General features: G+C 42.1%; 1 protein-coding gene across 1 annotated transcript; it reads right to left on the bottom strand.

Annotated features, from left to right (window-relative positions):
- Positions 1-285: 285 nt before the first annotated feature.
- LOC139383426 (mitochondrial amidoxime-reducing component 1-like) lies at positions 286-23,193 on the bottom strand. Its single transcript, XM_071127969.1, has 7 exons — positions 22,816-23,193; positions 13,653-13,823; positions 10,789-10,954; positions 6,248-6,388; positions 3,651-3,712; positions 2,488-2,559; positions 286-787 (listed from the first exon to the last, which is right to left on the bottom strand). The coding sequence occupies exons 1-7, from the start codon at positions 23,064-23,066 to the stop codon at positions 661-663; spliced, it is 990 nt and encodes a 329-aa protein (XP_070984070.1). The 5' UTR covers positions 23,067-23,193; the 3' UTR covers positions 286-660.
- Between the last annotated feature and the right edge of the window lie 1,495 nt (positions 23,194-24,688).

Below are 24,688 nucleotides of genomic sequence, written 5' to 3'. Positions count from 1 at the left end.
AGGCAGCCCAATTCTGATCTTTTTTTTTCACTAATTGGTCTTTTGGCCATATCAGATCAGCTCTGAAAAGAGCTGATGTGAAAAAAATATTTTGCGATTAGTCAAAAGAACAATTAGTGGGGGGAAAAAAAGATGAGAATTGGGCTGCCTGTGTAAACGCAGCCACAGTGGCCCCAGAGCGTGTGTGTGTTTTGATCAGGCCACACCCCTCCACACACACCAAATTGGAGAAAACAATACCTCAAGGCTGTTGAAAAAATGGTGCGCAAAAAAAAAAAACATCACTGAATGTAGCAAAAAACGTTTATTGAACTGAACGCACCCCGGTAGACTTGCCCTCTCAGCACTAGCACTGTTTGATTGGTTCTTTTCCTTTCCATGATAAACATTTAAATTTTCAAGCTCATACAGAACACACATTAAAACCAACTACAAAATGTTCTCAATCATAAAAAAAGGAGATTTTTTTTTTTTAAACAAATTCCTATTTTTCCCTTCATATAATCTCATAATCTTCAGCCTACTTAGAAAGAATGATTTAACTGCAAAATATGAAAAGCGCATTCTGTTCTATTTGTTATTTTGTGACTTTCTAATAATCTATGCCATCACACTACTACATATAAAGCATATATTATAGTAGCTAGTCTTCCATCCATCTCAGTGGCTGGTCTTGTACACCACATCTCCAACCTGGAGTACCCCTGTCTTGCTGACGATATACATCTGTCCAAACAGTGGTGCTGCCTTATAGATGTTCTTCTGGGATGGGTCACACATTCGATAGCTGAGAAGCAAATCAAACCGTAGGAGTTAATACCTTCTATAAGCAATTACTTGTTCTAGTTGTTCTATAACAGAAGTCACATTGTGCTTGATCACAGATGGCAGTTTTTCGAGAGAATCAAATTTGTAATGCATTGTGGGTAAATTGTGACTGACTGATCTTCAAATAATAATGAGTAGTTATTTATGATGCAAGGTGATTTGTAGATCAGTCCGTCGGCAGTTACTTGCACTATCGAGCTGCAATATCGAACAAACCCAAAGACAGACAAATCCCACACTGAACAAAAAATATAAAACGCTAAGATTTTACTGAGTTACAGTTCATATAAAAGAAATCAGTTAATTGAAATAAATAAATTAGGTCCCTAATCTATGAATTTCACATGACTGGGAATACAGATATGCATCTGTTGGTCTCAGAGCTTGGGGTGTGGATCAGAAAACCAGTCAGTATCTGGTGTGACCACCATTTGCCTCATGCAGCGCGACACATCTCCTTCACATAGAGTTGATCAGCAGCCGAAACGCGTCAGATTTTTTAAAACCTTGCTTCTATTGAACATGCCATACAAATAAAGGAATTGTTATTAATTATATGAAGAGTGCCTTGGTCCTCCTTTCGTTTTGTTGATCAGGCTGTTGATTATGGCCTGTGGAATGTCGTCCCACTCCTCTTCAATGACTGTGTTTAGATCTTGGATATTGGCGGGAACTGGAACACGCTGTCGATCCAGAGCATCCCAAACATGCTCAATGGGTGACATGTCTGGTGAGTATGCAGGCCATGGGACATTTTCAGTGTCCAGGAATTGTGTACAGATAGATCCTCGCGACATGGGGCCGTGCATTATCATGCTGAAACATGAGGTGATGGCGGTGGATGAATGGCACGACAGTGGGCCTCAGGATCTTGTCACGGTATCTCTGTGCATTCAAACTGCCATCGATAAAATGCAATTATGTTTGTTGTCCATAGCTTATGTCTGCCCATACCATAACCCCACCGCCACCATGGGGCACTCTGTTCACAACGTTGACATCAGCAAATTTCTCGCCCACACAACGCCATACACGCTGTCTGCCATGTAGACAGGATGAGATGCCATCTGCTCGGTTCAGTTGAAACCGGGATTCATCCGTGAAGAGCTCACTTCTCCAGTGTGCCAGTGGCCATCGAAGGTGATCATTTGACCACTGAAGTCAATTACGATGCTGAACGGTTGGATGACCAAATTCTTTAAAAAAAAACTACGTTGGAGGCGGCTTATGGTTGAGAAATGAACATTCAACAATCTGGCAACAGCTCTGGTGGAAATTCCTGCAGCCAGCATGCCAATTGCACACTCCCTCATAATTTGACATCTGTGGCATTATTTTGTGTGACAAAACTGCACATTTTATAATGGCCTTTTATTGTACCCAGCACAAGGTGCTCCTGTGTAACGATCATGCTGTTTAATCAGCTTTTTGACATGCCACACCTGTCAGGTGGATGGATTATCTTGGCGAAGGAGAAATGCTCACTAAAGGGGATGTAAACAAATTTGTGCACAAAAGTTGAGATTAATAAGCTTTTGGTGTGTATGGAACATTTCTGGGATCTTTTTCTTTCAGCTCATGAAACACGAGACCAACACTTAACATGTTGCGTTTTATATTTTTGTTCAGTGTATATATAGTGCCAGCTACTCTTGTTACCTTTTGAGTGTGTCCAGTGGTTGTTTCCTGCTGATGACTCCTGTTTCAGGGTCAACCGTGGTGGAGATGCATCTGGTAAGGATGACAAATGAGGATGACATCCTTTACTTAACACCTTAATAGTAATTTTATATAATGTTGGGTTCTGAGGTCCTGAGAAAATGAAAATATACAGTGGGGAGAAGAATAAAATGCTAATTAATTACTTAAAATCATACAATGTGATTTTCTGGATTTTTGATTCCGTCTCTCACAGTTGAAGTGTACCTATGATAAAAATTACAGACCTCTACATGCTTTGTAAGTAGGAAAACCTGCAAAATCGTCCGTGTATCTAATACTTGTTCTCCCCACTGTACTTATTCATGTTACTGGGGGAGTGCTGAGGTTTAGAGGGTCGACACTAGAAGTTAATGGTTGTAGGAGGAAGGTAGTGCAGGGAAGCGAGTACATGTGGCAGGCATTGATAAGCGGAGAGAGCCATAGATTAGTGGTGAAGGGGGGGGGTTGAGGTCAAGTCAGGTCACGTTAAGGGAGAAATAAAAGTTTATGGCCCGTATCACTTAGTGTCCTGCCTAGCAGTAAAGATACAATGTTTGTACAGATGTGTAGGAGGAGACTCAGCCTAGGAGGAAAGGTTAAATATCAGGGCTTGTGTGAAAATGCTTTGTCTAATGGAGCTGTATTGATCCTCTGGGGATGAATAAACTTGGTTAAGCTTTCATAGTGTCTGTTGAGTTTTTACTCTGAGGAATAGAACCTAACAATAATATAGTGACCCTGTGTTTATATAATATAGTGAGTGACCCTGTGTTTATATAATATAGTGACCCTGTGTTTACATAGTTTATATAATATAGTGACCCTGTGTTTATATAATATAGTGATCCTGTGTTTATATAATATAGTGACCCTGTGTTTATATAATATAGTGACCCTGTGTTTATATAGTTTATATAATAGGGTCCCTATATTATATAAACACAGGGTCCCTATATTATATACAACTATATAAAACACAGGGTCACTATATTATATAAACACAGGGTCACTATATTATATCCATCTATATAAACACGACAATAGCAAACCTTGCTTGTGCCCGTAGCAACGGGAGGAAGTTTGTGATGATAAATGATGATCAGTAGTTAAGACCACATTACCTCCCACACGCCATCACACGGTGCAGCCGCACATTGCCAATCTGAAGATCTTCCCAAGAATCCTAACCGAGAGGAAGATTTAAATTAACGTTTTGGGAATATAATTAGTATCCTAAAACCCCAACACAATAAAACAAAGTAATGACTAAGTGGAATTACAAGAGGCCACTTTTAGCCTCAAAAGACCAGGATATTCCCCATAGAATGACATCTAGAATAACATAGAAACTCTGGATATACCAATTAAACCTCCTCAATTATAGAATTAACAAGGTTTACAAAAATGTGATATTGTTGGATGATGTTGGTTGATGTATGATGTTGGTTGATGATGTATGATGTTGGTTGATGTATGATGTTGGTTGATGATGTATGATGTTGGTTGATGTATGATGTTGGTTGATGTATGATGTTGGTTGATGTATGATGTTGGTTGATGATGTATGATGTTGGTTGATGTATGATGTTGGTTGATGATGTATGATGTTGGTTGATGTATGATGTTGGTTGATGTTGGTTGATGTATGATGTTGGTTGATGTTGGTTGATGTATGATGTTGGTTGATGTATGATGTTGGTTGATGTATGATGTTGGTTGATGTATGATGTTGGTTGATGTATGATGTTGGTTGATGTATGATGTTGGTTGATGTTGGTTGATGTATGATGTTGGTTGATGTATGATGTTGGTTGATGTTGGTTGATGTATGATGTTGGTTGATGTATGATGTTGGTTGATGTATGATGTTGGTTGATGTTGGTTGATGATGTATGATGTTGGTTGATGTATGATGTTGTTGGTTGATGTATGATGTTGGTTGATGTTGGTTGATGTTGTTGGTTGATGTATGATGTTGATTGCTGTTGGTTGATGTTTGATGTGTGTGTGATGTTTGTTGATGTGGTGTGGTGTGTTGATGCTGTTTGATGTGTGATGTTGTGTGATGTGATGTGGTGTGATGTGGTGTGTGATGTGGTGTGTGATGTGGTGTGTGATGGGTGGTGTGGTGTGTGATGTGTGGTGTGTGATGTGGTGTGATGTGATGTGATGTGGTGTGATGTGGTGTGGTGTGTGATGTGGTGTGTGATGTGGTGTGTGATGTGGTGTGTGATGGGTGGTGTGGTGTGTGATGTGTGGTGTGTGATGTGGTGTGATGTGATGTGATGTGGTGTGATGTGGTGTGGTGTGTGATCTGGTGTGGTGTGATGTGATGTGGTGTGTTGTGATGTGTGGTGTGGTGTGTGATATGATGTGGTGTGGTGTGGTGTGTGATGTTGTGTGATGTGGTGTGGTGTGATGTGGTGTGGTGTGATGTGATGTGATGTGGTGTGATGTGGTGTGGTGTGTGATCTGGTGTGGTGTGATGTGATGTGGTGTGATGTGATGTGGTGTGGTGTGATGTGTTGTGGTGTGATGTGATGTGGTGTGATGTGGTGTGGTGTGGTGTGATGTGGTGTGGTGTGGTGTGGTGTGATGTGGTGTGGTGTGATGTGATGTGGTGTGTTGTGATGTGTGGTGTGGTGTGTGATATGATGTGGTGTGGTGTGGTGTGGTGTGTGATGTTGTGTGATGTGGTGTGGTGTGATGTGGTGTGGTGTGATGTGGTGTGGTGTGGTGTGATGTGATGTGGTGTGATGTGATGTGGTGTGATGTGGTGTGGTGTGATGTGATGTGGTGTGATGTGTGTGGTGTGTTGATGTGTAATGTTGTGTGGTGTGTTGATGTGTAATGTTGTGTGGTGTGTTGATGTGTAATGTTGTGTGGTGTGTAGATGTGTAATGTGTGTGGTGTGTTGATGTGTAATGTGTGTGGTGTGTTGATGTGTAATGTTGTGTGGTGTGTTGATGTGTAATGTTGTGTGGTGTGGTGTAATGTGTGTGGTGTGTAGATGTGTAATGTGTGTTGTGTGTTGATGTGTAATGTGTGTGGTGTGTTGATGTGTAATGTTGTGTGGTGTGTGTTGATGTGTGATGTGTGTGGTGTGTTGATGTGTAATGTTGTGTGGTGTGTGTTGATGTGTGATGTGTGTTGATGTGTGTGGTGTGTTGATGTGTGATGCTGTGTAGATGCTGTGTGATGTGTGTTGATGTGTGTGGTGTGTTGATGTGTAATGTTGTGTGGTGTGGTGTAATGTGTGTGGTGTGTAGATGTGTAATGTGTGTTGTGTGTTGATGTGTAATGTGTGTGGTGTGTTGATGTGTAATGTTGTGTGGTGTGTGTTGATGTGTGATGTGTGTGGTGTGTTGATGTGTAATGTTGTGTGGTGTGTGTTGATGTGTGATGTGTGTTGATGTGTGTGGTGTGTTGATGTGTGATGTGTGATGCTGTGTAGATGCTGTGTGATGTGTGTTGATGTGTGTGGTGTGTTGATGTGTAATGTTGTGTGGTGTGTGTTGATGTGTAATGTTGTGTGGTGTGTGTTGATGTGTGATGTGTGTGGTGATGTGTAATGTTGTGTGGTGTGTGTTGATGTGTGATGTGTGTTGATGTGTGTGGTGTGTTGATGTGTGATGTGTGATGCTGTGTAGATGCTGTGTGATGTGTGATGCTGTGTGGTGTGTGCGTGTTGATAAAGCTGAAAGCAATAACACTGTACCTCGTCAAAAGCATCACAATCACTGACCACGATGCTGGGTCGGAACCGTGCCACGGTGACCTCCTTCTCCAGCCTGCTGCTCAGGTCCTTCACAGAGGCTTCAGACAGCAGCATGATAGGGCCAAGGTCATTGTACACTATCTAGACAACAACATGACAGGACCAAATGTCAGGGTACACAACAACATGACAGGACCAAATGTCAGGGTACACAACAACATGACAGGACCAAATGTCAGGGTACACAACAACATGACAGGACCAAATGTCAGGGTACACAACAACATGACAGGACCAAATGTCAGAGTACACAACAACATGCCAGGACCAAATGTCAGAGTACACAACAACATGACAGGACCAAATGTCAGAGTACACAACCTAGGGATGTAGCTGAGGTAAGTCGGACAGGCTCTCATGATGAGATAGCTCTGCCTGTGACTTAAAATGTAGTGTCACCCTTGACCTAAAAAGATAATTTCCTCTTGGCCTATTGGTTACGTCGGGTTGGTTTCCTGACTGGGAGACCAGGGTTCAGATCCTACCCGTGACAGACACAGAGTCTGACGACAATTAGGATATGTTGCACTTTGTGTTGTTGAACCCAGACTCACGAGTGAAAACAACGGAAGACTTCCATAACTTCTGAAATCAGTCGTGAGGACTAGAAAATCAGGAAAATAAAACAATTTACAGTCATGAAGTGGTTCTTATTTATATCGTAAAAAGGTGTGTTTCTTTAATCATGTAGGGAATACTGGTGACATTATAGGTGTGTGTTTAGAAAACTATGAGTCCTACTTTATTTAAACTTTTCTTATCCAGGAAGTCAAATCAATAAATTATTATTTGTGACCCACCGTCTCTTTTCAGTCTTTATGTTACATCGGATAAAAGTACAGACTCAAGAGTTTCTATATGACGTATCATACACGGTAGATGGAGGAAACTGTCACGCCCTGATCTGTTTCACCTGTCCTTGTGATTGTCTCCACCCCCTCCAGGTGTCACTTATTATCCCCAGTGTATTTATCCCTGTGTTTTCTGTGTCTCTGTACCAGTTTGTCCTGTTTCCAAGTCAACCAGCTTTTTCCCCGTTCTCCTGCTTTTTCCCCGTTCTCCTGCTTTTTCCCCGTTCTCCTGCTTTTTCCCCGTTCTCCTGCTTTTTCCCCGTTCTCCTGCTTTTTCCCCGTTCTCCTGCTTTTTTTATTCTCCTTTTTCTAGTCCTCCCGGTTTTGAGCCTTGCCTGTTTCTGGACTTTGTATCCGCCTGCCTGACCATTCTGCCTGCCTTGACCACGAGTCTGTCTGCCACTCTGTACCTCCTGGACTCTGATCTGGTTTTGACCTTTTAGTCTGTCCACGACCATTCTCTTGTCTACGCTTTTGGATGAATAAACATTGTAAGACTCCAACCATCTGCCTCCTGTGTCTCGCCTTGTGCCTTGATAGAAACATGAGGAAGTGATGCAACTTCAAAAGTTGATACACTTAGAATCTAATTCAGGACAAAAAAAAGGCATTCAAACATTTTGCTGTGATTTTCACACTTGCTCTACACTAATCCTTGGGAAATATATTTAGAAAATAAATACTTTCACTAAATTGCAAAAAAAATGGATTCTCTAAACATTATCTCAACCAAGTTGCCCCATTAGAGAAGCCATTTATGGCATTAACATGGTCTCTTGTTGTAATAATAAAGATATCCTTTCACATTGAACAGCCAGTGCTGTTCTTTGTTTACGCCCGTTGTAGCCTACAATTATATATTTTTAAAGTCAACAAACACAAAGGCTTAGGTAAAAACCCTATCGAGATCTTGGTTCGGGGCGGCAGCGTAGCCTAGTGGTTAAAGTGTGGGGGAGGCAGGTACACTAGTGGTTAGAGTGTAGAGGTGGCAGGTAGCCTAGTGGTTAGAGTGTAGAGGAGGCAGGTAGCCTAGTGGTTAGAGTGTAGAGGAGGCAGGTAGCCTAGTGGTTAGAGTGTAGAGGTGGCAGCGTAGCCTAGTGGTTAGAGTGTAGAGGTGGCAGCGTAGCCTAGTGGTTAGAGTGTAGGGGCAGTAGGTAGCCTAGTGGTTAGTGTAGAGGTGGCAGGTAGCCTAGTGGTTAGAGTGTAGAGGTGGCAGCGTAGCCTAGTGGTTAGAGTGTAGGGGCAGTAGGTAGCCTAGTGGTTAGAGTGTAGGGGTGGCAGGTACACTCGTGGTTAGAGTGTAGGGGCTGCATGTAGTCTAGTGGTTAGAGTGTAGGGGAGGCAGGTAGCCTAGTGGTTAGAGTGTAGTGGGGGCAGGTAGCCTAGTGGTTAGAGTGTAGTGGGGGCAGGTAGCCTAGTGGTTAGAGTGTAGTGGGGGCAGGTAGCCTAGTGGTTAGGGTGTAGGGGAGGCAGGTAGCCTAGTGGTTAGAGTGTAGTGGGGGCAGGTAGCCTAGTGGTTAGAGTGTAGTGGGGGCAGGTAGCCTAGTGGTTAGAGTGTAGGGGGGCAGGTAGCCTAGTGGTTAGAGTGTAGGGGGGCAGGTAGCCTAGTGGTTAGAATTTAGGGGCGGCAGGTAGCCTAGTGGTTCGAGTGTAGATCGAATCCCTGAGCTGACAAGGTACAAATCTGTCGTTCTGCCCCTGAACAAGGCAGTTAACCCACTGTTCCTAGGCCAACATTGAAAATAAGACTTGCCTAGTTAAATATAGGTAAAATAAAAAAATCTAGGCCTATATCATAAGACGCCTTGACTTCATAAAACTTTGGCTCAGTAAATCCGATGGCTCTTTCAAATATCCATGGTAACAGAGACCAGGAAGTGCCATTTGACAGAGAATCTTTGAGTGACAGAATGGACACTCTTTCTCCTGAATGTCCCAGCCCCCTTATTATCTCAACCAATCATGGCTAGGCGAGATTCTGTATTTTCTCTGTGTCTAAACAGCTTAGTGATTTTCACATATGTACAAATTACATACAGGTTTGTTATTAAGGCACATTCTGATCAAATGTTTACTTTTTTACGTTCAAATGCCTGTAAAGTAGTAACGTCCGTCACACTGAGGGGGGGAAAGGGGTTTTTGTGTCTTCTTCACGACTGTATTGGTCTGCGTGGACCATGTTAATTCCTTAGTGATGTGGACACTCAGTCGTGGGTGAACAGGGAGTAGAGGAGGGGACTGAGCCTGACACCCACGAGGTTCCCGTGTTGAGGGTCAGCGTGGCGGATGTGTTGTTGCCTACCCTCACCACCTGAGGGGGGGGGGGCGGCCCGTCAGGAAATCCAGGATCCAGTTTCAGAGGGAGGTGTTCAGGTCCTGAGATTAGTGATGAGCTTTGTGGGCACTATGGTGTTGAAAGCTGAGCTGTCGTCATTGAACAGCATTCTCACATAGGTATTCCTCTTGTCCAGGTGTGGAGTGCAATAGAGATTGCGTCATCTGTGGATCTGTGAATTGGAGTGGGTCTAGGGTTTCTGGGATAATGGTGTTGATGTGACCCATGACCAGCCTTTCAAAGCACTTCATGGCTACAGAGGTGAGTGCTACGGGGCCATAGTCATTTAGACAGGTTACCTTGGTGTTCTTGGACACAGGGACTATGGTGGTCTGCTTGAAACATGTAGGTATTACAGACTGGGTCAGGTTGAGACATGTAGGTATTACAGACTGGGTCAGGTTGAGACATGTAGGTATTACAGACTGGGTCAGGTTGAGACATGTAGGTATTACAGACTGGGTCAGGTTGAGACATGTAGGTATTACAGACTGGGTCAGGTTGAGACATGTAGGTATTACAGACTGGGTCAGGTTGAGACATGTAGGTATTACAGACTGGGTCAGGTTGAGACATGTAGGTATTACAGACTGGGTCAGGTTGAGACATGTAGGTATTACAGACTAGGTTAGGGACAGGTTGAACATGTAGGTATTACAGACTGGGTCAGGGAGAGGTTGAAAATGTCAGTGAAGACACTTGACATCTGATCAGCAGTGTATGTTCTGAGTTTGCAACCTGGTAATCCATCTGGCCCCGCGGCCTTGTGAATGTTCATCTCTTTAAAGGTTTTACTCACATCGGCTACAGAGAGCAAGATCACACAGTCGTCGGGAACAGCTGGTGCTCTGATGCATGGTTCCAGTGTTTCTTGCTTCGATGCGAGTATCGAAGGAATTTAGCTCGTCTGATAAGCTCGCGTGACTTGGCAGCTCGCGTGACTTGGCAGCTCGCGGCTGGGTTTCCATTTGTAATCCGTGATAGGGTTCAAAGCCCTGTCACATCCGACGAGCGTCAGACCCGATGTAGTATTGATCTTAGTCCTGTATTGAAGTCCCACTGAGGTCAGAAGTCCTCTTTTAAAAAAGGGAGGAAATGCAAGTGTGGAATAAGCATAACTTTACTATGTTAATCAAACCCGTCAACTAAGTCATAAAGTGATAACTAAAGGTATTAAGACAAACAAACCTTTGTCCTTTATCACTTTAATGTTTGCAATTTTCTCTCTGGCTGGAGCTGCCTACTACTTTGAATGATCAAATATATTAAAATCTATCCACCAACTGAGCTGTTACCTTTTCATTGCGAGGAAAGAGAGGCTCGCTATCCGCTGATCTCCTGTGTGTCATGTGGGGTTCAAAGTGCACCAGGCGATAGGTTTTACCTGCCCCCAGGTAGCGGGTCAGCCAGCTAGACGCCTCGTCCCCACAGTCCCTGCCCTGGATGTCTGTACTAAACACTCTGGGACACAGAGAAGAAGGGTTAAGACACTTCCTGCTGACACAGACAGAAGGGTTAAGACACTTCCTGCTGACACAGACAGAAGGGTTAAGACACTTCCTGCTGACACAGACAGAAGGGTTAAGACACTTCCTGCTGACACAGACAGAAGGGTTAAGACACTTCCTGCTGACACAGACAGAAGGGTTAAGACACTTCCTGCTGACACAGACAAAAGGGTTAAGACACTTCCTGCTGACACAGACAGAAGGGTTAAGACACTTCCTGCTGACACAGACAGAAGGGTTAAGACACTTCCTGCTGACAGAGACAGAAGGGTTAAGACACTTCCTGCTGACAGAGACAGAAGGGTTAAGACACTTCCTGCTGACACAGACAGAAGGGTTAAGACACTTCCTGCTGACACAGACAGAAGGGTTAAGACACTTCCTGCTGACACAGACAGAAGAGTTAGACACTATATAGAAAAATACACGTTTGAACATTTCGGAAAGAATAGACGACTGGTTCGACCAAGATTTATTTTAGTCGGGGACAGACCCTAATTACAATACATGTCACAAGAGATTTCACAACACATTAAGTGTGTGCCAACAGGCCCCTACTCTACAACACAAAATCCACGTGTACATGTGTGTGTGTGTATATATATGTGTACATGTTTGTAATCCATGTGTACTTGTGTGTATGTTATCCGTGTGTGTGTCTGTTATCGTGTGTCTGTACCAATGTTTGTGTTGCTTCACAGTCCCTGCTGTTCCATAAGGTGCGACAAAACTAGGGCCTGTAGGACCTGCCTTGTTGATAGTGTTGTTAAGAAGGTAGAAACTAGGGCCTGTAGGACCTGCCTTGTTGATAGTGTTGTTAAGAAGGTAGAAACTAGAGCCTGTAGGACCTGCCTTGTTGATAGTGTTGTTAAGAAGGTAGAAACTAGGGCCTGTAGGACCTGCCTTGTTGATAGTTCTGTTAAGAAGGTAGAAACTAGGGCCTGTAGGACCTGCCTTGTTGATAGTGTTGTTAAGAAGGTAGAAACTAGGGCCTGTAGGACCTGCCTTGTTGATAGTGTTGTTAAGAAGGTAGAAACTAGGGCCTGTCGGACCTGCCCTGTTGATAGTGTTGTTAAGAAGGTAGAAACTAGGGCCTGCCTTGTTGATAGTGTTGTTAAGAAGGTATAAACTAGGGCCTGTAGGACCTGCCTTGTTGATAGTGTTGTTAAGAAGGTAGAAACTAGGTCCTGTAGGACCTGCCTTGTTGATAGTGTTGTTAAGAAGGTAGAAACTAGGGCCTGTAGGACCTGCCCTGTTGATAGTGTTAAGAAGGTAGAAACTAGGGCCTGTAGGACCTGCCTTGTTGATTGTGATGTTAAGAAGGTAGAAACTAGGGCCTGTAGGACCTGCCTTGTTGATAGTGTTGTTAAGAAGGTAGAAACTAGGGCCTGTAGGACCTGCCTTGTTGATAGTGTTGTAAAGAAGGTAGAAACTAGGGCCTGTAGGACCTGCCTTGTTGATAGTGTTGTTAAGAAGGTAGAAACTAGGGCCTGTAGGACCTGCCTTGTTGATAGTGTTGTTAAGAAGGTAGAAACTAGGGCCTGTAGGACCTGCCTTGTTGATAGTGCTGTTAAGAAGGTAGAAACTAGGGCCTGTAGGATCTGCCTTGTTGATAGTGTTGTTAAGAAGGTAGAAACTAGGGCCTGTAGGACCTGCCCTGTTGATAGTGTTGTTAAGAAGGTAGAAACTAGGGCCTGTCGGACCTGCCCTGTTGATAGTGTTGTTAAGAAGGTAGAAACTAGGGCCTGCCTTGTTGATAGTGTTGTTAAGAAGGTATAAACTAGGGCCTGTAGGACCTGCCTTGTTGATAGTGTAGTTAAGAAGGTAGAAACTAGGGCCTGCCTTGTTGATAGTGTTGTTAAGAAGGTAGAAACTAGGGCCTGCCTTGTTGATAGTGTTGTTAAGAAGGTAGAAACTAGGGCCTGTAGGACCTGCCCTGTTGATAGTGTTGTTAAGAAGGTAGAAACTAGGGCCTGTAGGACCTGCCTTGTTGATAGTGCTGTTAAGAAGGTAGAAACTAGGGCCTGTAGGATCTGCCTTGTTGATAGTGTTGTTAAGAAGGTAGAAACTAGGGCCTGTAGGACCTGCCTTGTTGATAGTGTTGTTAAGAAGGTAGAAACTAGGGCCTGTAGGACCTGCCCTGTTGATAGTGTTAAGAAGGTAGAAACTAGGGCCTGTAGGACCTGCCTTGTTGATAGTGTTGTTAAGAAGGTAGAAACTAGGGCCTGTGGGACCTGCCTTGTTGATAGTGTTGTTAAGAAGGCAGAGCAGCGCTTTATTATGGACAGACTTCTCCCCATCTTAGCTACTGTTGTATCAATATGTTTTGACCATGACAGTTCAGGGTTACAATCCAGGGTTACTCCAAACAGTTTAGTCATCTCAACTTGCTCAATTTCTACATTATTCATTACAAGATTTAGTTGAGGTTTAGGGATTAGTGAGTGATTTGTCCCAAATACAACGCATTTTTAATAGTTAGGACTAACTTATTCCTTGCCACCCACTCTGAAACTAACTGCAACTCTTTGTTGAGTGTTGCAGTCATTTCAGTCGCTGTGGTAGCTGACGTGTTTAGTGTTGAGTCATCCACATACACAGACACACTGGCTTTATTCAAAGCCCAGTGGCATGTCATTAGTAAGACATACCTGCAGTCAATGACAGGGTTGTCGGGCTGCAGTAGGGGGAACCTGAGCTCCTCCATGTCTGGACCGTTCAGACACACCTGCCCCCCCTCGCTGGTCAGAGATACCAGAACAAGGCGAGGCTCCTGTCTGCCCGTCACGAAATGACCATCCTCAGTGATCACCAGCCAGTGCCTGCAGAAAAACACAGCATTATCCAGGGGGTGACTTACAGTTAGTTAGTGGGGCGACAGGGTAGCCTAGTGGTTAGAGTGTTGGACTAGTAACCGGAAGGTTGCAAGTTCAAACCCCCGAGCTGACAAATCTGTCATTCTGAACAGGCAGTTAACCCACTGTTCCTAGGCCGTCATTGAAAATAAGAATTTGTTTTTAACTGACTTGCCTAGTTAAATAAAGTTTTTTAAAAAGTGCATTTCATCTTCCAGTACTTTTTTTTGTACCTGTGTACGACAGGTACAAAACAGAGCAGCATTTTAATTTACAGGACATTGTGTAACAGGACCCATATCCACCCCACCCCCATATCCACCCCGTAGGGAATAGGGCACTACTTTAGACCAGGGCCCATAGGGAATAGGGCACTACTTTAGACCAGGACCCATATTGAATAGGGCACTACTTTAGACCAGGACCCATATGGAATAGGGCACTACTTTAGTTCAGGACCCATAGGGAATAGGGCACTACTTTAGACCAGGACCCATAGGGAATAGGGCACTACTTTAGACCAGGGCCCATAGGGAATAGGGCACTACTTTAGACCAGGGCCCATAGGGAATAGGGCACTACTTTAGACCAGGGCCCATAGGGAATAGGGCACTACTTTAGACCAGGGCCCATAGGGAATAGGGCACTACTTCAGACCAGGGCCCATAGGGAATAGGGCACTACTTTAGACCAGAATGACAGAAATCCCCTTCAGAATATGGTAATTCATCTTAACAAAACACGCAAGCTTGAAGACGTTAGAATAAGTGTCCACGGGGCCTCCCGATTGGTTAAAGCTGTCATCGAGGCAAAGGGTGGCTACTTTGAAGAATCTCAAATATATTTTGATTTGTTTAACACTTTTTTGGTTACTACATGATTCCAAATGTGTTATTTCATAGTTTTGATGTCTTCACTATTATTCTAGAATGTAGAAAATAGTAAAAATAACGAAAAACCCTGGAATGAGTAGGTGTGTCCAAACTGTTGACTGGTACTGTACACTGAATATAAACGCAACATGTAAAGTGTTGGTCCCATGTTTCACGAGCTGAAATAAAAGAACCCACAAATGTTCCATACGTACAAAAAGCTTATTTATTTCAAATTTGGTGCACAAATTTGTTTACATCCCTGTTAGTGAGCATTTCTCCTTTGCCAAGATAATCCATCCACCCTGACAGGTGTGGCATATCAAGAAGCTGATTAAACAGCATGATCATTACACGGGTGCACCTTGTGCTGGAGACAATAAAAAGGCCAGTTTAAAATGTGCAGAAGAGAGAAAGAAAAAAAAGTCAAGAAGCTTGTCGCCTTGCCTTCCCGCCTTTCGGCGGAGACATGAGCATCTGTCATTATATTCAGATCTCGGGTGTAAATGTGAAGGTGTCCAGAGGAGTGAAGGAAACGAGACCAAAAAAGACACCGTGAGAGCAAGTCGGACGTAAACGCTCAGACAAACTAAAAATAACAAAATCTTGATTCTTGTGATACAGGCATTTGGAATATCGTGTGAAAAACATACATTTGAATGAATTCAACATACGGAGCATTCGGAAAGTATTCAGACCCTATGACTTTTTCCACATTGTTACGTTACAGCCTTATTCTAAAATATATATATATTTGTTTTTTTTACCCCCATAATGACAGACTGAAAAAAAAATGTTTTTTAGAAATTTTGGCAAATGTATTAAAAATGGTAAACAGAAATACCTTATTTACATAAGTATTCAGACCCTTTGCTATGAGACTCTAAATTGAGCTCAGGTGCATCCTGTTTCCATTGATCATCCTTGAGATGTTTCTACAACTTGATTGGAGGCCACCTGAGGTAAATTCAATTGATTGGACATGATTTGGAAAGGCACACACCTGTCTATATAAGGTCCCACAGTTGACTGTGCATGTCAGAGCAAAAACCAAGCCATGAGGTCGGCAGAATTGTCGGTAGAGCTCTGAGGCAGGATTGTGTCTAGGCACAGATCTGGGGGAAGGGTGCCAAAACATTTCTACAGCATTGAAAGTCCCCAAGAACCCAGTGGTCTCCATCATTCTTAAATGGAAGAAGTATGGAACCACCAAGACTCTTCCTAGAGCTGGCCGCCAAACGGAGCAATCGGGGGAGAAGGGCCTTGGTCAGGGAGGTGACCAAGAACCCATGGTCACTCTGACAGAGCTCCAGAGTTCCTCTGTGGAGATCGGAGAACCTTCCAGAAGAACAACCATCTCTGCAGCACTCCACCAATCAGGCCTTTATGGTAGAGTGGCCAGACGGAAGCCACTCCTCAGTAAAAGGATGCTCTCAATTGTGGCATCTGTAGAAATTTGTGAGTGTTTCCGATGACAAGACAAATTTCTTCAGCCTCCTGGGATGAAGAGGCGCTGTTGCGCCTACTTCACCACACTGTCTGTATGAGTGGACCATTTCAGTTTGTCCGTGATGTCTACTGTACATCGAGGAACTTGAAACTTTCCACCTTCTCCACTGCTGTCCCGTTGATGTGGATATGGGAGTGCTCCCTCTGCTGTTTCCTGAAGTCCACGATCATCTCCTTTGTTTTGTTGACGTTGAGTGAGAGGTTGTTTTCCTGACGCCACAATCCGAGTGCCCTCACCTCCCATTATGGGCTATTGTGATGTCATTATGGGGTATTGTGATGTCATTATGGGGTATTGTGATGTCATTATGGGGTATTGTGTGTAGATTGACGAGGGGGGGAAAAACTATTTAATAAATTTTTCGAATTGAGCTTTAATGTAACAAAATGTGGAAAAAGTCAAGGGGTCTGAATACTTTCTGATTATTGCCCCGTCCAAAGCAGCACTGATGTCACAGAGACACGTCACGCTGAAGAGTAAAGCTACCGTCTGTTACTTAATACAGCTCTAATATGTTTACAGTGTAAAGCTGTTGTCTGTTACTTAATACAGCTCTAATATGTTTACAGTGTAAAGCTGTTGTCTGTTACTTAATACAGCTCCAATGTGTTTACAGTGTAAAGCTTTATTCTGGAACATTCTAATGCCTTGATTTTATCTGAAATACACAGTGAAATGATTGAAAACTTGATCGAGTTCACCTCCCAGATTGGAAACATTTGTTGTGATATTGTGTATAAAGAAAGACACAACTTTAGAATTTAAAATGACTGAAATGGTATAAAATGCTATGTATTGTTAGTTTGGGATTTTGTCTAGACCTATACAACTAAGACTATTTTCGAAGTAAGAGAACATTTATCCTTTAACATTTCATGTGTTCTCTTGAGATTAAAGTGGTATGTACAGTTTTACTACAAGATATGAATTGCCACAATGTTTGTTCTTCAAAGTATGTATTTGATTAAAATACATAATATTATTATTATTACAAAAATGAAGTTCTAAGCTAACATATGGAATTGTTTTAAGTTAGCTAAATGATCCTTGGTATGACTATTTGACTTTGAATGTTAAGACCCCTTAAGGTGTCAACGAATACAAAAACCTTATTAGATGAAACATTGAATTACATTACTGCTATTAGCCCATAGAAACACATTGAATAACAGATAGTCCTTACTGCTATTAGCCGATAGAAACACATTTAACAGATTCACTACATGAAATAACACAGTCCTTACTGCTATTAGCCCATAGAAACACATTGAATAACAGATAGTCCTTACTGCTATTAGCCCATAGAAACACATTGAATAACAGATAGTCCTTACTGCTATTAGCCAATAGAAACACATTGAATAACAGATAGTCATTACTGCTATTAGCCCATAGAAACACATTGAATAACAGATAGTCCTTACTGCTATTAGCCCATAGAAACACATTGAATAACAGATAGTCCTTACTGCTATTAGCCCATAGAAACACATTTAACAGATTCACTACATGAAATAACACAGTCCTTACTGCTATTAGCCCATAGAAACACATAGACCTTACTGCTATTAGCCCATAGAAACACATAGACCTTACTGCTATTAGCCCATAGAAACACATAGACCTTACTGCTATTAGCCCATAGAAACACATAGACCTTACTGCTATTAGCCCATAGAAACACATAGACCTTACTGCTATTAGCCCATAGAAACACATAGACCTTACTGCTATTAGCCCATAGAAACACATAGACCTTACTGCTATTAGCCCATAGAAACACATAGACCTTACTGCTATTAGCCCATAGAAACACATAGACCTTACTGCTATTAGCCCATAGAAACACATAGACCTTACTGCTATTAGCCAATAGAAACACATAGACCTTACTGCTATTAGCCCATAGAAACACATAGACCTTACTGCTATTAGCCCATAGAAACACATAGACCTTACTGCTATTAGCCCATAGAAACACATAGACCTTACTGCTATTAGCCCATAGAAACACATAGACCTTACTGCTATTAGCCCATAGAAACACATAGACCTTACTGCTATTAGCCCATAGAAACACATAGACCTTACTGCTATTAGCCCATAGAAACACATAGACCTTACTGCTATTAGCCCATAGAAACACATAGACCTTACTGCTATTAGCCCATAGAAACACATAGACCTTACTGCTATTAGCCCATAGAAACACATAGACCTTACTGCTATTAGCCAATAGAAACACATAGACCTTACTGCTATTAGCCCATAGAAACACATAGACCTTACTGCTATTAGCCCATAGAAACACATAGACCTTACTGCTATTAGCCCATAGAAACACATAGACCTTACTGCTATTAGCCCATAGAAACACATAGACCTTACTGCTATTAGCCCATAGAAACACATAGACCTTACTGCTATTAGCCCATAGAAACACATAGACCTTACTGCTATTAGCCCATAGAAACACATAGACCTTACTGCTATTAGCCCATAGAAACACATAGACCTTACTGCTATTAGCCCATAGAAACACATAGACCTTACTGCTATTAGCCCATAGAAACACATAGGCCTTACTGCTATTAGCCCATAGAAACACATAGACCTTACTGCTATTAGCCCATAGAAACACATAGACCTTACTGCTATTAGCCAATAGAAACACATAGACCTTACTGCTATTAGCCCATAGAAACACATAGACCTTACTGCTATTAGCCAATAGAAACACATTGAATAACAGATAGTCCTTACTGCTATTAGCCAATAGAAACACCTTGAATAACAGATAGTCCTTACTGCTATTAGCCAATAGAAACACATAGACCTTACTGCTATTAGCCAATAGAAACACCTTGAATAACAGATAGTCCTTACTGCTATTAGCCAATAGAAACACATAGACCTTACTGCTATTAGCCCATAGAAACACATTGAATAACAGATAGTCCTTACTGCTATTAGAAACACAATGAATAACAGATAGTCCTTACTGCTATTAGCCCATAGAAACACATTGAATAACAGATAGTCCTTACTGCTATTAGCCCATAGAAACACCTTGAATAACAGATAGTCCTTACTGCTATTAGCCCATAGAAACACCTTGAATAACAGATAGTCCTTACTGCTATTAGCCCATAGAAACACATTGAATAACAGATAATCCTTACTGATATTAGCCCATAGAAACACATTGAATAACAGATAATCCTTACTGATATTAGCCCATAGAAACACATTGAATAACAGATAATCCCAAAAGGAAGTTTGTTCTGAAGTATCTGTCCTGTTGACATGCATGCCTTATTTTAGGCACTAAACTATCTACATACAGTACCAGTCTAAAGTTTGGACACACCTGCTCATTCAAGGGTTTTTATTTATTTGTACTATTTTCTACATTGTAGAATAATAGTGAAGACATCAAAACTATGAAATAACACATATGGAATCATGTAGTAAACAAATAAGTCTTAACCAAATCTAAATATATTTTATATTTGAGATTCTTCAAAGTAGCCACCCTTTGCTTTGATGAAAGCTTTGCACAGGCTTGGCATTCTCTCAACCAGCTTCGTGAGGTAGGCACCTGGAATGCATTTCAATTAGCAGGTGTAACTTGTTAAAAGTTCACTTGTGGAATTTCTTTCCTTCTTAATGCGTTTGAGCCAATCAGTTGTGTTGTGACAAGGTAGAGGGGGTATACAGAAGATAGCCCTGTTTGGTAAAAGACCAAGTCCATATTATGGCAAGAACAGCTCAAATAAGCAAAGAGAAACAGCAGTCCATTATTACTGTTATTTATTCGTGTTGATGTTTTGACTATTATTCTACAATGTAGAAAATAGTTCAAATAAAGAAAAACCCTTGAATGAGTCGGTGTGTCCAAACTGTTGACCAGTACTGGATGTGTTTTACTATGACCTGCAGCTGACGGTCAAGCAGTGAGGCAGGCTGTTGCCGAGTGACTGAGTTGGGAGAGAGACCGGAGGGGTGTGTCTGCCGCGCTACAGCTATTGGCTGAGTCATGTGAGAGCGCCGCATGTGCACGTCGTCGTGACAACTTTTTTTTTATTTTTTTTACCCGTTTGTAGGTATGCTATTTAGATTGTTATTATGGATACTCCTGTTTCTAACCTTCCCCCCCCCCCATAAAACATGAATAAGCTCGAACTGATGCAGATCAAGCGAGTTAATGGGGACAAAGCACTGGAAAACAACATTGGGCGCACCAGAGGGCATTACATTTATTCGCCTGGAGGTGGTTTGAACTGCGTTCTAATGTTGCCTGCTTAAAGTAAACATGCTCAGTTCCTGGGTCTCGAGGGGCTGCCCCGAGTGGAAATTTAAAATGGAAGTTATGGAACTCCCTCGCGTGGTTATTTTTAATGGGGAAAAGTCCTCAATGAAACTGACATTAGGCCAAATGTGGATAATTATATATTTGTCTCTGTTGGCCATCAAATAGCCTATTCATTTAAATGGAATTGTAGGCTACCACAATAAATATGTTGAAATGACGATATCACGGAAGTTATTGCAAATCAATTTGTGACACTTGTGTAGCCTACCTGGAGCTGGAAAACCAATTGAATAAATAGCCTATAAAACTTCAGTGTATTATTGTTGTAGCCTTGTGTTACTGTGCCATTATTCATGGGCATGTTTAGTTCATTAAATTGTAAATGATCAAAGCTTAATCGCAATTGCCAATCACATAGTGACACGTATATTCAGTTCATATACATATTATTAATATTTCATTCAGGGATTTAAATGATGACCCCCCCCCTCATCCTCTGTAGCCTATTCCTGCAGGCTATTGGGGAAACAAAGCACAAACATCAAAATCGCCTCACTATTCATGTTGAATAAATTAGTCTGTCAATTTGAACTAGGCAAGCTGCTAAATCGTTCTTGTCTACATCTTGTCTAGGTTACTGTAGGTTATCTGACATTAGATGTAGACCTATCAGGGGCTATAGGCTACCTGCCTTTATCTACTCAAAACCACGGCAAAACTGAATTACAATCATAAACCCAGATTTTAGTCTGTAGCCTATGTCTATTGAAATGACAAGTCAATCTCGCAAATGGGCCATTTTATAACGGTTTGTAGTCTTAACATCTGGCACATAATAACGGCACAATTGCCAGAAAAAAAAGCCCAACATTAGTTTTTTTTTAACGTTCATCCAAGTGTTTCTTGCTCAGAGATTGAGGTCCTCTGTCCAACTTTCTTCACTCAGTCTCTCCTGTCGGATATATCTATAGCTATATATAGCAAAGGCGATTTATTTACAATTATAAACCTGGTTAGAGCCCTGAATGCTGATTGGCTGAAAGCCGTGGTATATTAGATAATATACCACAGGTATGACAAAACATTTAGTTTGACTACTAATTGCGTTGGTAACCAGTTTATAATAGCAATAAGGCACCCCGGGGGTTAGTGATATACGGCCATTATACCACCACGTAGCGTCATGCTTAAAAAAAACAGCTCTTAGCCGTGGAATATTGGCCATATACCACACCCCCCTTGTGACGTATAGCTTAATCATAGCAGTCAAACGAGTTAAACGGACATCCATTGATGGAGAATTATCTGGCGAGTTTAATTTAAATTATATTTTCTCTTGCCACATATTGAAATTCCTTTATTATGTACATTTCATAGCTTGCAATAATCATTATTTTGAGGAAACACAATATTTGCTGCTAAAGTTGTTACAAGTTACTATGATATTAATTCTTAAATGGCTCGATAACGTTGTGGAAAAAGGGGGTTTATTGTATAAAATATGGCAACTCCTCTTGCTGTGAAAATAAAATAATTGGGCTCGTTTTTATGCCTTGTGGGCAGCATTTCATTGGTCATTGGTTTTAGAAATGTTTGCTTGACCTGGCAACGCTGGGTGGTTACAGCCAACCACAACCTTCCTGACAAGTTTGGATGATGACACTTGGCGACCTCCTGATTCAAAAACGGACAAACGTGCAATTTGTTGTTGTGGTGAACATGCAATTTGTTCAACATGATAATCACCAATGATAATCAACCCTGGATTGCTGATGCTACATGTATTGGACTTTGAGAGGCTTTGAAGCCTTTGATCGGGCCATATTGGCACTCCGCCATAGGAATTAATATAATTGTGCAGTATCAATTAAATGTTTTAAGGACAAAATTACATGTATTTAATGGCAGGGCGCTGGACACTGGATATCTGCTACATTGCCATGCTGGCATTGTTCGCTCTCTTTTCATGTCCTGACAGTGAGTAAGTAGCTGTGATTGTTTTATCAGTTATCTGGCGTAGGCTACGGTCAGACTGGCCTGTGAGTTTGGAGTCAATACACCGTCAAATAGAGAACTGCAATGGTCATTCTCTCATTTCTGATCTGTGGTCATAACGGTGGGTAAAAGTAGTACTGGCGCCTATAAATCATTGATAATCACTAACACGAATCAACATGTGTCACCAATTCAAGCGGTGTCGGCCAACATTAGCCTAAACTCAATAACATTCATTTATAGTTATGAAAATAAATGCCCACTGACCGATCTTGTAGTTCACCGCACTTCAAACCAATCTGTTGACATTCTGCGAGGGCCACGGACACGGCTTTCCCCGATTTCAGTGGGTGAATGAGCAGCTGTGACACAACTCCCACGCGGACAACTTTCTCCGGCTTCAGGAAATACTTATACCCAAGTCCCAGTCCAACAACAGTAAGACCAGCACCTCCAGCTAACAGCAGGGCTTTCCTATTCTCTGTCAGCGCATTAATTAACACTTCTTTAAAGTACATCTTTACTTTTCAAACGGCTCAGATGGACATTGAAACAGAGACTGTTTCGTGTTGAACTTGTTAGTGAAGGGGCTGTTCTATGATGACGTCAGATAAACAGGACTAGTTCCTGGGCTCTGAATTGTACGAAGGACTAGTTCCTGGGTCCTGAATTAATGAATGGATTATTGAAGGTGCTGAAGTTGGAAGACCATCAGCTTTTTATTCTAACATTATTTGCAGGCCAATTTGTCCACAATAACTCTACATATACACAGTGGTGTAAAGGGTTAGGGTTAGGGTTAATTCTACATATACACAGTGGTGTAAAGGGTTAGGGTTAGGGTTAATTCTACATATACACAGTGGTGTAAAGTACTTAAGTAAAAAATAATTTAAAGTCAAATCAAATAATTTTTTATTTGTCGCATGCAGATGTTAATGGTCACATACACATGGTTAGCAGATGTTGATGCGAGTGTAGCGAAATGCTTGTGTTTCTAGATCCGACAATGCAGTAATAACCAACGAGTAATCTAACCTAAACAATTCCAAAACTACTACCTTATACACACAAGTGTAAAGGGATAAAGAATATGTACATAAAGATATATGGATGAGTGATGGTACAGAGCAGCATAGGCAGGATACAGTAGATGGTATAGAGTACAGTATTACATATGAGATGATTATGTAAACAAAGTGGCATAGTTAAAGTGGCTAGTGATACATGTATTACATAAAGATGCAGTAGATGATATAGAGTACAGTATATACATATGAGATGAGTAATGTAGGGTATGTAAACATTATATTAAGTGGCATTGTTTAAAATGTCTAGTGATACATTTTTTACATCAATTTCCATCAGTTTCCATTATTAAAGTGGCTGGAGTTGTAGTGGCAGTAGTTATATATGTAACGGATGTGAAACGGCTAGCTTAGTTAGCGGTGGTGCGCGCTAAATAGCGTTTCAATCGGTGACGTCACTTGCTCTGAGACCTTGAAGTAGTGGTTCTCCTTGCTCTGCAAGGGCCGCGGCTTTTGTGGAGCGATGGGTAACGATGCTTTGAGGGTGACTGTTGATGTGTGCAGAGGGTCCCTGGTTCGCGCCCGGGTATGGGAGAGGGGACGGTCTAAAGTTATACTGTTACATTGAGTCAGTATGTTGGCAGCAGCCACTCAATGTTAGTGGTGGCTGTTTAACAGTCTGATGGCCTTGAGATAGAAGCTGTTTTTCAGTCTCTCGGTCCCAGCTTTGATGCACCTGTACTGACCTCGCCTTCTGGATGATAGCGGGGTGGGGGTGAACAGGCAGTGGCTCGGGTGGTTGTTGTCCTTGATGATCTTTATGGCCTTCCTGGGACATCAGGTGGTGTAGGTGTCCTGGAGGGCAGGTAGTTTGCCCCCGGTGATGCGTTGTGTAGACCACATTACCCTCTGGAGAGCCCTGTGGTTGTGGGTGGAGCAGTTGCCGTACCAGGCGGTGATACAGCCTGACAGGATGCTCTCGATTGTGCATCTGTAGAAGTTTGTGAGTGCTTTTGGTGACAAGACAAATTTCTTCAGCCTCCTGAGGTTGAAGAGGCGCTGCTGCGCCTTCTTCACGACGCTGTCTGTGTGGGTGGACCAATTCAGTTTGT

Source organism: Oncorhynchus clarkii, chromosome 25 (genome assembly GCF_045791955.1).
Source record: "Oncorhynchus clarkii lewisi isolate Uvic-CL-2024 chromosome 25, UVic_Ocla_1.0, whole genome shotgun sequence".
Lineage (NCBI taxonomy): Eukaryota > Metazoa > Chordata > Actinopteri > Salmoniformes > Salmonidae > Oncorhynchus > Oncorhynchus clarkii.
This window is presented reverse-complemented; position numbering and strand designations above follow the sequence as displayed.

Excerpts from the sequence above, each read along its gene's own strand:
- LOC139383426 (XM_071127969.1), bottom strand. The coding sequence starts at position 23,066 with ATGTACTTTAAAGAAGTGTTAATTAATGCGCTGACAGAGAATAGGAAA. Across the intron at positions 6,389-10,788 it reads TCTTTCCTCGCAATGAAAAG|ATAGTGTACAATGACCTTGG; the intron begins GTAACAGCTCAG and ends GTTGTTGTCTAG. Across the intron at positions 788-2,487 it reads CCACTGGACACACTCAAAAG|CTATCGAATGTGTGACCCAT; the intron begins GTAACAAGAGTA and ends TTTGCTTCTCAG.